The sequence below is a fragment of the Sphaeramia orbicularis genome, chromosome 14 (genome assembly GCF_902148855.1).
Source record: "Sphaeramia orbicularis chromosome 14, fSphaOr1.1, whole genome shotgun sequence".
Classification (NCBI taxonomy): domain Eukaryota; kingdom Metazoa; phylum Chordata; class Actinopteri; order Kurtiformes; family Apogonidae; genus Sphaeramia; species Sphaeramia orbicularis.
In genome coordinates this window covers 32,414,182-32,427,344 of record NC_043970.1, presented here as the reverse complement: position 1 = coordinate 32,427,344, position 13,163 = coordinate 32,414,182, and the positions used below count along the sequence as shown (strand labels likewise).

General features: G+C 38.4%; 1 protein-coding gene across 2 annotated transcripts in view; it reads left to right on the top strand.

Moving 5' to 3' along the window:
* The first annotated feature begins 4,225 nt into the window (after nt 1–4,225).
* dclk1a (doublecortin-like kinase 1a) overlaps nt 4,226–13,163 on the top strand; it is a 67,145-nt gene continuing 58,207 nt past the window's right edge. The window contains exons 1-3 of one of the 2 annotated variants that reach the window (XM_030154351.1): nt 4,226–4,460; nt 5,022–5,417; nt 9,330–9,679. In XM_030154351.1, the coding sequence (XP_030010211.1) occupies nt 5,057–5,417; nt 9,330–9,679 (711 nt within the window). In that variant the 5' untranslated portion in view covers nt 4,226–4,460; nt 5,022–5,056. Of the gene's footprint in view, nt 4,461–4,803; nt 4,935–5,021; nt 5,418–9,329; nt 9,680–13,163 lie in introns of those variants that run through there. The other variant, XM_030154350.1, reaches the window with a different exon arrangement.

Here is a 13,163-nt window from a genome sequence, read left to right as displayed (position 1 = left end):
GAATCAACATGGCTTGCATCTAGATGAAGTTACCAAATATGTTCATTTCTTTCTTCAACACGATTTTCCACCCCTGTTCTCTGAGTTATAGACCTCGCCTTTCTCTATACATAACGTTGATCTTTACTGTTACATTTTTATTTTTCATCTGACCAGGATATTCCTTCAAAACCCATCTCCTCCTGGAATGATTCAATGACTGTGCAGTTCAGCTGTGTTTATATTGATGTGCTGATCATTGTACAGAACAATGTGTTGTATTATAATGAAACTTCTTCCAAGGAGAAAGCAGACTTGTGGAAGTTATGGAATATTTTCAGAATGTCTTTGCTCATTTATTTAGATATTCCTCTAATGCAGATGGACACCATGTCTGAAACCTGATAATACAGACACAGCTGATACTGCCATAATGATTATCCCAACAATTAACACAACTGATGTTAATAAAGTCATGACAATAGTTGCTTCTGGGCTGGAAAATTCTGGCCATATGAAAATACAAGTAAATAGAAACTAAAATAAAAAATTCAAACTTCATGAAAATAAAATACTAGAGCTAACTAGTGTAAATTAAATTTTACAGTGTGTTTTCCTGCACAGATCCAGTCATATTTCTGATATAGTTGGCTGACCTAGCATGCTGTGCAGTCCTCAAAGTGCTGCAGTGACAGGTTGTTTGTCTTAGATTAATGACTTAATTTAAAGGTAAGCAGCCCATGTTGCCATATGAAAGAATGAGCAAATCCACAGTGTGCTTCTGTCTCCCTCATTCCCCTGTCCTTTTCTCTCACTGTGATTTAAGCACAAGCTCATTTTAGTTTGATTCACTGCATCCTGCTCATGAATCACGGCACACCAGAGTAAGCACTCCGACATCTTTAGCTGACAGGTGAAGTACTGTGACAAATCACTACAGTATCTGTCAGAGCCTAAGTATCATACTGCCGCTGCCTCCCATGCTAATTCAGCTAGCTCTTTTTGGTGATTTGTTCCCTGATGGCACACAGCAGACACTACAGCGTATGTGCAAGTGCTTATGGTATGAGTGCATGTTTGTACTGAACACATACTGTATTTCTGTGTCTCTACATCTACATGCATCTACATGTCCCTACATCTACATGCATACACTGAACTTAGAAAACCTGTAAAAGTGAAGAACTCCATGGTCTGACTTGCACCATACTGTAATGTATTAAATAGTAAGCTAATTACTTTTACATGAAGACGCAGTGATGATAGCAGAGTATCCTTGAAGCATCTGTCTGTCTGAGTGGGTGTGTTTTATATTTCTCTCTAGGGCTGTGAAATGCAGTTGAATGTAATTTTCATCATTATTCCAGATGGGATTTGCAGTAATGTCATCAGTAACTGCCATCAATCCTTGTATATTTGAATGCGCTCCAACTTTATGTTTATCGGAAATATATTTGCAAATGAGCCAAATAGTGATTCATTTTGTGTTTTTTTTTTTTTTTTTTCTATTCATTTCACTGTGGTAAAAACCCCTTCCTTATATTATTAGGCAAATAAATAGTCAAATCCATGTAATGTTTGATTTCTATTGTTTATGCCCAACAAAGAATCACTGGAAGCTTTAGCCACAGTACTTTACTTTTCTATCAATCTTTCTTCCACATTGAACCCATTTTATTTGTTTGGATACAATAGCTCAAGGTTAATCTAATTCTACTTTGTCATTGTTAATACAAATATATATCCACATCAAGTGTTATACTATTTGTGCTTGATCACTTTACACAGTATGATTGCCTCATCATGTAGTTCCTCCGGCTCCATTCAGAGATGTCTTAAATACTGACTTCCCATTCAGACAGTATTGGATGTAACACAGACAAATGCTTGGACATTAGATGGAAATCAGATCAAGGCCCTGCTTTTAAGTCACTTCACTTTGTTTTGCCCTTGTCCTCCATCTTAACTGCACTGGTCCGAAGACACTCTCCCTCTCCATTATATGCCCTGTTTCCCCAGGATTAATTTAGACAAGAACAACTTGTCATTCCTCTGTTTGTGACGCACATTTAGTCCCTGTGTGTTTCTGTCCAAAATAGACCAATCTGTGTGGGAGAAGATGTCTGTCTTTCTGTCACTATCATGTACTCACAAACTGTACATTCGTGTGCATATTAATACAAGCAGATCTGTCCGTGGAGGCAGTCATGAAATGAGATCATACGTCTATAATAGCGGTGTAAGTTTTGGAGTGGACAAACTCCCACCCAAAACTTATGTCCTTTACACTAGATAAAGTACATACGTATTAGCAGCATCTGACTGATACAACAGATGGCATTAAAACAGAAGCACGGGGATCATCAGCTGACTGACAGGAGAGGACAGAAGAAAAAGTTCTGATACATAAATGTTTTGTCAGATATTGTTGATTTTGATGGTTTATTAAAAGAAATCAAAGTGAGAAGTTTGGTGAGAAAATCAGTATGTGGTAGAACTGTAGAACTGTTATCAACTCATCCAAAATGTGAGCTGAATTCACACTGTTTTCTAAGATGTCTCAAACCAAAAAAGTGTGGAAACCACACATTTGACAATATGTTGTTAAATGTGTATTATCTAACAAGTGTGTGTTACATAAGCTTTATCCATCCTCAGATTCTAATTTTAAAAGTAACTGAAGCTATTGCACAAATGTTGCAGAGTAGAAAATAGTGAGTAAAAGTAAACAATTGCATAAAATAGAAATTCTCAAGCGAGGCACATCAAATTTTTTAAAGATACTATGTTGTCTAATACTTAAGTTTTAAACACCTGAGCAAATACACTGATATCAAATGTTTAGTGACTTTTGAAGCACGAATCCTATCAATACAATGCTATTTTTTGGCTTTTCATGGTCATCAGATATGACCCATTTGGACGTTTAGAGGCTCCATATTGAACATGGACACGCATAAATTCATCAATAAAACACATGTAGTCTGACAAATGACTGGTTGTATGTTCAAGTAATATTTTTTATTGAAAAAGTCATGTTTTCTTTGCTTTTCTCTGTTTTGATTGAATAACTTTTGAATTTACTCTGAGTTTTAACTCATGATCAGTAAATTAAATGCAAGAAAACATCTGATTTCCACAGAAATTTACAACATGCAGAGGATGATACTAGAATAAACAGGGAAAAGTCACTCAGGAAAAGATAAATGTAGAGGCAAAGTCATTTGGAAGTCACTGCAAAATTAGTTATAGCTTTTCAAGTGTTAAATCAAAGTCCTAGAGGTATTTTAAGGGGAAAAGATTTTCATTATCAACTGCTTAGACACAAGTATAATATTTAAGACATTACGATTAACTTTTGAAGCTGGAAATCAGAAAAGGTACGCATATCCCTGTAAAATCTCAAGGCTGTGAAGGTTCCTGAGGGAGCGGAGTGGTCCTAGAGATTAAATAGATGGTCTCTGGAGGACAGGATGCAGGTCAGCGCCCTTTATATCCTCCAGGAATTCACAGTCAAACGATCTTCAGATGAAATATGGAAAATCAAACATGAGATACTAAAACATAGGTATGTTAAATTCATGTAGATACGCAGTCCTAAGCACTGTGAGAGAAAACGACTCCTTTTTGTGTAGTGTATGAGTTCCAGTGAAATCAGCCCCCAATAGTCTGAATGGAATAGTTTAGATTTGAGCAGCCTTGAGACCCCTAGTGTATACAATGGAGTAAGTGTGTTACATAACAGCTCACATGCACATACTCCAGAGGGTTTAAGATAAGGCTGATAGGTGCTTAAAGCCAGGGTTTTAAACTGTAATTTCCTCACACACCAACACATATAACATACAAAGATTTAAACGTTTCCATAATCACATATGTCAGTGGGGGTTTTAAGTGGGTGATTATATACCCCCCATATGACATGTGTGTTTGGGGATGGGATGGGATGGGGGTGTATGGGACCAGCAGCATCCCGGCACGAGTGGGAAGCGTGAGTGCGCATTCTAATGAGAGGGGGTGCTGAATGAAAATCACGACACGAGTGACGTGGAAGTGAGAGAGAGAGAGAGAGAGAGAGAGAGAGAGAGAGAGAGAGAGAGAGAGAGAGAGAGAGAGAGAGGAGGTGGGTGAGAAAGAAAGAGAATGGGAGGGGAAGCAGCTGCTGCCTATTGCATTTCTAGTCTTGCCTCTGCTCCATCCTCACTACGCACACACACACACACACACACACATAAACATACTCTGACGTGGTGGTGGAGGTGGTGGTTGTGTTAGTGGTGGTGGTGGACCATATCAAACCGGACAACAAAGGGACGCACAAGAGGGGGGGGGCTCACTGCAGCCTGGACAGCCTCACACGTTACTTCCATCCAGTGTCAGCGAAAACGCTCACTGATCACTTTTTTTTTTTCTCATATAGAGGTAAATAAACACTGTCACACTGGAGGTTACCGTGACAGAAGCGTTAATTGCTCGCGTGGGTGAGTCTGACAAATATTTTCTTTAATATCATTAATTAAATGTCTTAATTTTTTTTCATTGCATCATTCAGTTTCATAAAGCTCTGAAGCCATGTGGATGTAATATGATGCGTAAATGCGTTCCATATTTGTTTGATTGCTTGACATAATGTTGTGATGGTGTTGGACAGGTCCTGGTGAAGGCTGCTGCTGTGGCGTAGCTGCTGAATATTTATAAAGAGGAAAATAAATAGGCTATTATCGATTCGTGACTGTGCCCCCTCCCCTTCCCTTCCCTAACCCCCCCCCCCCCCCCCCCCCCAAATCCACCTGCGCTTCAGCAAAACTCATGCGCTTCCCTGTCAGACGGTGCAAGTCCTGGGGCGGCGTACTGTCCACTGCCCGGCTTAAGAGCACTTAATCTGTCATTAGGGGTTTATTTTCAGACCTGCACCAGCGACTGGACGCACCATCAGACGCGCAAAAACCTCCTCAGTGCGTCTCGGCACCGTGTTTTTGTTTACTTTTTCCACAGTGAAAACTTCCCACAGCAGCCTCACCCGCTGTGTTTTTGTCTTCCAGATAGTACAGCCGTACTGGTGAGCCTGGGTAGTCAGATGGACATGGAGCATTTCGACGAGCGGGACAAAGGTCAGAGGCACAGCCGCTCCAGTGTCAAGATGAACGGGGTTCTGAGTCCCACGCACAGCGCCCACTGCAGCCTGTACCGGACCCGGACCCTGAAGACCCTGAGCGCGGAGAAGAGGGCCAAGAAGGTCCGCTTCTACCGCAACGGAGACCGGTACTTCAACGGGATTGTGTACGCCATCTCCATGGACCGGTTCCGGACCTTTGACGCGCTGCTGGCGGACCTGACCCGCTCCCTGTCCGACAACGTCAACCTGCCCCAGGGCGTCCGGACCATCTACACCCTGGACGGGTCCAAGAGGATCACCTGCATCGACCAGTTAGTAGAGGGTCAGTATGTGGTTACATATGCAGCACACTTATAGGACTGGACAGGGGGGTCAAACATGCGGCCCGCGGGCCAAAACCGGGTCCGATCCATCAGTGAAGTGCGAAACGTGACCCCTGAATTAAAATGAGTTTGAGGATGTCAAAACCATTTTAACCCTGTCATGCATGAATTATAAGAGCTTTAATCAAGATGTTTTTTCCTGAGTGTTTTTATTCCTTTAGGCCAGGGGTGTCAAATTCATTTTAGTTTAGGGGCCACATTCAGCCTAATTTGATCTAAAGTGGGCCGGACCAGTAAAATAATATAAATTATAGGATAAGAACTTAGAAATAATGTCAACACCACAGTTTTCTCTATGTCTTGGAGTGAAAAAAGTAAAATTCCGTAATTAAAATGTTTACCAACTGTACTTGAACGTAACTTGAACAAATATGAACAACCGGAAAATTTAAAGAAAAATAAGTGCAATTTTAACAATATTACGCCCTAGTTTATTATTTATACATGTACATGACAATTTACAGATCACAGTGGATCAACCAATACACAAAATATTTAGTAACAGGCAGAATATTGGTACAATTCTTCATACATCTCGTAAGAAATTTCATATTGTTCATTTTTGTTCAGGTTATTCACATTTTTTGTAAAAGGATAGTCTGTAAATATAAACATTTTTGTGTAATTTTACTCTTTTTAGACACAAAAAAAAAGAAAAAAATTGTGTTTTTCATTATTTATAGGTTGTTATGATAGTATTTTACTCGTCTGACCAACCTCAGACTGAATAGACCTAAAATGATTTTCACATCCTTGATTGTTAATATCTTCATTATAATTTTTGCATTTCACAAATTCATCCGAGGGGCTGGATTGTACCCTTTGGCGGGCCGGATTTGGCCCCTGGGCCACATGTTTGACACCTGTGCTCTAGGCATTAAAAAAAGAATGCAATTGAAATAGTTTTTATAAACCCATTTTTCATGGAGTTGCAAAAATGTCCACTCAGCTGGACGCCAAGCATTTAATTTCTGAAGCAAAGAAACGTATTTACTGATAAACTGTGTGAAAACTATGAAATAAAAACATTTTAATGCAGCTAATCTGATGTTTTCTTACATTTTAACATACTCTAATACTAGTCATTACTCAATTCATTGAGATAATATGCAAAAAACAAAACAAAAAAACAAAACAAAACAAAAAAAACTGTTAATTATAGTTTAATAACAATAACAAGCAATTGATTTACACTTAAAACATATAGTGCAGATCAGGTTTATCAAGAACAGTAAAGTTACAGTAACAGTATGAATTCCAGTGTGTGGGTTGGTGCATGTACTGCAAAAATCTGTATCTCACCAAGTGTATTTTTCTTATTTCTAGTCAAAATATCTCATCACACTTAAAATGAGACATAATCATCTAAAGAGTAAAAATTTTTTGCTTAATTCAAGCAAAAAAATTGCCAATGGAACAAGTGAAAATTATCTTGGTAAGATTTCTTGAAATCAGATTTTCCAGATCTATTGTCTAAAAATAAGTTCTTATATCTCACTGAAAAGTTCCTCTTTAGGTGCTTCTGTCAGATTTTAAGTGTGATGAGATATTTGGACTAGAAATGAGACAAAATACACTTGGTAAGATTTTCATTTTTGCAGTGTAAGTGTCCACTGTGTTCGCTGATATGGAACTAAAACAACAAAATCCATGAACATACAAGAGAACAGCTGTCCACTGTAGTGACCACTATGCATGAAAGGGTTAATTTAGGGGCCACAGATGCACAACATAATCTGAAGTGGATTGGACCAGTAAAATAATAGCATGACAAGTGGTTCCAGGCACAACAAACCCCCCCCAACATGTATTGTACCTTATTTTGACATCAATCCAGCTGATGTCATCATGTCTATGAGTGTGGTGATGTGATGTCAGCATATCAAGTACCTCTATATACGTCCCAAGTCTGAAGTAAATTGAAACAAAATTGATATTTCTATAGACATTTGAAATGTTGCCCATTATACGTAAATGTGAGAAGACAATTTTTTTTCAAAAAATTAATAAAAAATCTGAACTTTGATGTAATTTTCCCAAAATGTAATCACATCTATTCTGGGTCACTGGCAATTTATAAACCGAATTGGTATGAATCCAACCAATAGTTTTGCTACTACAGACATTTGAAATTTCTCCCATTATAAGTAAATGGGTGAAAAAAAGACTGTAAAAATTCCTAAAAAATGTGAACTTGGAGCTACTGTTCCAAAATGTAATCTGATCTTTTCTGGGTCACTGGCAATCTATAAACCCAATTTGGTATGAATTCGACCAGTAGTTTTGCTGCTGGAGCGTTAACAAACAAACAAACAAACAAACAAACAAACAAACAAAGAAACAAACAAACCGAACTGAAAACAATACCCCTTGCCTCCCCTTCAGGGTAATAACCTACAAATAATGGCAAGATCAAAATTTCTTCTCTGTTTTAGCGTAAATAAAAGTTTACATTTACATGCTAAAACACAAAATTTGAATAACCTGAACAAACAACCTGAAATGTCTTAAGAAACTAAAACCGTTAGACAGTGCCTATGTTTTTAACTTTTTTGCCCACCAACCATCGCATTTTAAAAACTCAATCTGTTTACAATCCTCTAAATTACTGCTTATTATCATTTGTTGTTTGAATTCTGTCATTTGACTTGTATTTATTATTATGATGTGTGGTGCTGACATTGCAAATGAGGTGTTGATCTCAATGGGTCTTCCTGATTAAATAAAGGAGAAAGAAAGAAAGAAAGAAAGAAAGAAAGAAAGAAAGAAAGAAAGAAAGAAAGAAAGAAAGAAAGAAAGAAAGAAAAGAAAAATAACTGCAATTGTAGCAATACTATGCCTGTTACTAACTATTTTGTGCATTTGTAAATCCTTAGAATATTTCATGTCCCATGTAGCCTAAAACACAGTCCCTGTTGACCTTCATGAACTCTGTCAGACTTAATACAACTAATGAAGTGCCATTTTATCTGATTTCTCCACGCTGATATCCTATACTTACAGAGTGAATGAACATAATAAACACTGAAAGAAATGGAAGAAAGCAGCCTTAAGAGCAGACCCACAGACACATTCTCATTGAAAAAAGAAAACAAAACAGTCTGATTAAACATGTTATATTTGTGTGCAGTACTCTGTAAAAATGGCTGATCAAATGAAACCTGTTGTAGATTAGTATTATGGAGATTATATCACTGATTTGTTGGCCATATGGTGATCCAGACATGCAATATATCTAGGCTCAAAGTAACACTGTCTTGAGCTGCTTTACTCTGTCATTCATTTGGGCATTGTCTACTGATAGGGAGCTTTCCTTCACATAATATTCATTTTTAAATGAATTTTTAGATGCTTAAGAGGTGAAAGTATCAACCATTCCTCAGGTAAAGTGCAAATTGGAAGTGTGTTTACAGATCCAAAGCCAAGACTCCACTCTTGATCTCATCGTATAGAATTAATTGACCACAAATCACAATTATAAGATATATTTTTACTATAATTTTAGTTTAACTGACTTTTACCATTATACAAAGGCAGTCAGTTTACTATTATTAAGTTTTTTTTATTGAACTGTCAACATTTTAAATTTTATGTCAGCCTGAAAGTGAAAAAACAACTCCAGCCTTCATTTCTTTTAGAAATCTTCAGTAAAATTTCAGGGGTTTGTCCTTGACCCATGCACTAATCTTCCACTTCCATGAAAATCAGTGCAATCCTGCTGACAATGGGACAGGAGTGATCACATACTGTCCTTAGCAGAGAGCGTTGGAAAGTCTTAAAGAGGTTAACAGGTTTTGTTGTGGGAAGTCCATCCTCACCCCCTTTTCTCCTCTACACCAAACCCTCAACAGGTGACAGCTATGTGTGCAGCTCTATTGAAGCTTACAAAAAGTTGGATTACACAAAAAACGTCAATCCAAACTGGTCGGTGAACGTCAAGGCCGCGGCGTCCTCCTCCCGCGGGCCTCCTTCGCTGGGCAGTGCCAAGGCCAACATATGTGACGGCCGTGAAAATAAAGATTTCATCCGTCCGAAGCTTGTGACGATAGTGCGGAGTGGTGTGAAGCCTCGCAAAGCTGTTAGGATCCTGTTGAACAAGAAAACAGCCCATTCCTACGAACAAGTCCTGACCGACATCACCGATGCCATCAAGCTTGACTCAGGAGTGGTGAAGAAGATCTACACACTGGAGGGCAAGCTGGTAAGAAACCTTTGTGTTGGCTTTTTTTTGTGAACATTTACCATGAATACTTAAGATTACATGTTTTATAAAAGTGAGCATTGTGGGTAACACTATGCCTACCCATGCTATCAAAACATATCTGAAATAATTTTGACTTTTTATTTTTATTGTGAGAGCTAAGAGGTAATTTGTACTCAATTCATACACAGGACAATTCACAGTGATTTACAAAAATGGAAAAGAGACAGGTTAAAAACACACAATTACAATTAAAACAATCAATAAAACAGAAATAATAATCAATATATTGTGTCAAAGGTTGCTATATTGTTCCAATTTCCAATCTGCATTAAACTACTTAAGGTAAAACAATGTATGGGAGCCAGTCAACGTGATGTTTTCACTAAAAGAATGAGAACAGGCTGAGGAATTGTTATGTTCCCATTTCAGTCATGTGCTGTAGAAAGATCAGACATTATAGCAAGGTAGCACAGCAAGTTTTTTTTTTTTTTTTTTTTTTTTGCATTGGTACCAAAAGGGGAAGATGGATCAACAGGCCAGGAGACTCATAAAAGTAGCTAAATATTTAATAGAGGCCCTCATTTTTCTTTCATGAGACTTTTATGAATGAAGAACATTTGTGTCCCCGTTCACAAAGAGAGAGAGAGAGAGAGAGAGAGAGAGAGAGAGAGAGAGAGAGATAGAAAGAGAAACGGTGACACAGAGACTGAGGAAGGCCAAAAAAAGGTAACGGTGAGAGAAATCTGTGAATGGAGTCTGGGTTTCTCACCCACGCTTGTAGTGATGTGTGCCAGAGCTTTGCCTCTGAACACAGAAATAAATCCGAGTCACAACCCCCTTGATAGTCCTCCCACCGATTCCGTTCCCTCTCTTAGCAGTGGAGGCAGATTCTATTAAAAGAGGCCGCTTTAAAACACATATGAATGCATGCTCCACTTCTGCAGGGAAGTGAGGTTGTCTGTATGTGTTTAAGTGGCACTGGTATGACATGCACTGCACGTGAATAGTCAAAGGTGGCACTTGAATGGCAGCCTGTCTGAGGTGAAAAGATGGGGGAAAGAACCTCGACTTCACTGCCAAAATGTCAATATTTCACCTTACATTCATGAGCTGTGAACGTCTGATATCGTCCTGTTATCCTTGGTGTCACCTTTCCACGTTTTCATCTTTTCTGTCAGTGCTTCCTCCTCTTCTCTGCATCTCTCTAGGTCACACAGTAGCTCCAAGTTATCAAATGTAGCGACACAGAGCCACTCTTCCCCTGGCAGTAGGAATGTCGGAATGACACCATTATTTTTGAAACAGATTGCGCGTGACGTCAAGGGTGTCGTGCCATTTTGTGTTCTACAGCAGTAATCATCGCCTAAATGGCCAATTTGTGACTCATTCCCATAAATTCCATTCTTTACCCTATAGGCTTTTCATGCCTAATTTTCATTTTTGTTCTGTGTGTATCCCTGTTTTAATGATTTATCTTCCTCTAATTTGTGGTAGCATGTTGAGTTGTGCCCCCCTGTCTGGAGCGGTGCAGTCTAGTTAATGAACTCCTGTTAACTCAGCAGGAAGTCATTCCACATTTCCTGATCTGACCCACTGTGAGACCTCAGCAATAGCCAATAAAGCCCTGGGATCAGGTTTTCCTTGAGAAACCGCCTGTTATGGATTAAACTTGCACTTATTTAGGCACTTACACAATGCCTAAATAAGTCTGCAGTCGTCATCGGTTACTGTTATCTTAGAGATTACACAATAATTGCTGCTCTCACCCTCCTCCAATTGGAAGATTGTTATGGTTATGGCTATTTTTAGAAATGGTATTGATTGGGCCTGTAGGCATGGTTACACATTCACTGCCAGATGGGGTGGGCTGAGTGCAACTCCTTCACATTTTCGTGTGTAGTTGTGTATGCATGTGTGGGTTAATGCATGTGGGAGAGTTTGCGTTTGCGATTATGGCATCAAGGGAAAAGAAAAAACGGTGAATTTGAGATTATGTAGCATTGCAGAAATTAATAATGAACTAATCCACTTAAGGAACTATGTAGAATGGATAGGAGTGCTTTACTGAGGGTTGAAAATGTGTTTTTTATGCTTGAGAGAAAAATCTGTTAGATTTTAACAGCTTTCTATTTCTGAGTAGGTGAATAAGTTCCCAGAAAAAACACCAGATGAGGTTTTAGGAAATTTAAACCTCCTATGAAATGTAGCTAATCCACTTTCTCAGCCATTAGAGGAAGAAAATTAGCTTTTCAGTGAGAGAGTTTAATAACAGTCCGACAGAAAAACCCACAATTGTCCCTATATTTAAATCTGAAACAACAGAATAAACAATTCTAATGATAATGTATGGATGAATTACAGTAGGAGGAATGGGGTGACTGGTGACATAGACTAAAGGCACTTGAAACTACATTATTGAATATCAGGAGCTTGGCAAAGGTAATTACCTGAGTGTGCATCAGGATAAGGTTACCTCAAGGGTTAAGTAGAGTGCCTGTGTGTGCCTGTGTTTGCTCGTGTACGTGCTTTTTTCTCTGCGAGGGCTGCTGCCATTTGCAGAGCTGTGTCACTCATTGAGGTGACGGCAGAAGTAGGTTTCTGGGCCTGGTAATGCTGAGTCCCTGCAGACCTGCAAAGCCTACGGAGAGAGCATCAGAGTATGTAAGCTCAGCCTCATTGGCTTCATTAACCCCTGAAATGAGGCCAGAGGCAGAGGAGCTGAATGTAAATCTACATCTCTACAGCACTATTTTTTTGTCTTTGTATGTGTGTTGCAGCAGCAGCCCACAAAACTGTTTATATAATTTATTTTACATAATAACTTCGGATATTTCTGTTTTTTTTTTTTTTTTTTTTTTTAAGTTTCATTGGTTAAAGTTCAGCTAAACTACAGCAGCTAAAGTGGACTGAGATGAATAATGGATTATGTTTTTGGCATCTAAAGTTCACATCGCAGTTACTGAGAGACTTGTTTTTTTAGCCTTATTATATTTGTTTATGGATGGTGTGAGTGTGTATGTGAGTCCAAAGGCTGGGTGTCAGTATATAAGGTACTGATTTTCTGTTCTGATACCAAAACAAAAAATTTTTAAGAACTTTTTTCACATTTTTCTTTTCCCAAAACCACCAAATTTTCTCATGTATAAGTGAAATAATTAGTTATAAGGGTAAGATTTTCAGAAACTATAGTTTATCGTTTGATTTATATCACAGGTGTCAAACATGCGGCCCGGGGGCCAAAACCGGTCCTCCAAAGGTTCCAATCCGGCCTGTGGGATGAATTTGCAAAGTGCAAGTTAGGGCATCAAACTCAAAAATAATATCATAATAACCCATAAACAATGACCACACCAATTTTTTCTCTTCGATTTAGTGCAAAAAACATTAAATTATGAAAATATTTACATTAACAAACTATCCTTTAACAATAAAATGTGAATAACCTGAACAAATATGAACTACCTGAAATGTCTGAAGTAAA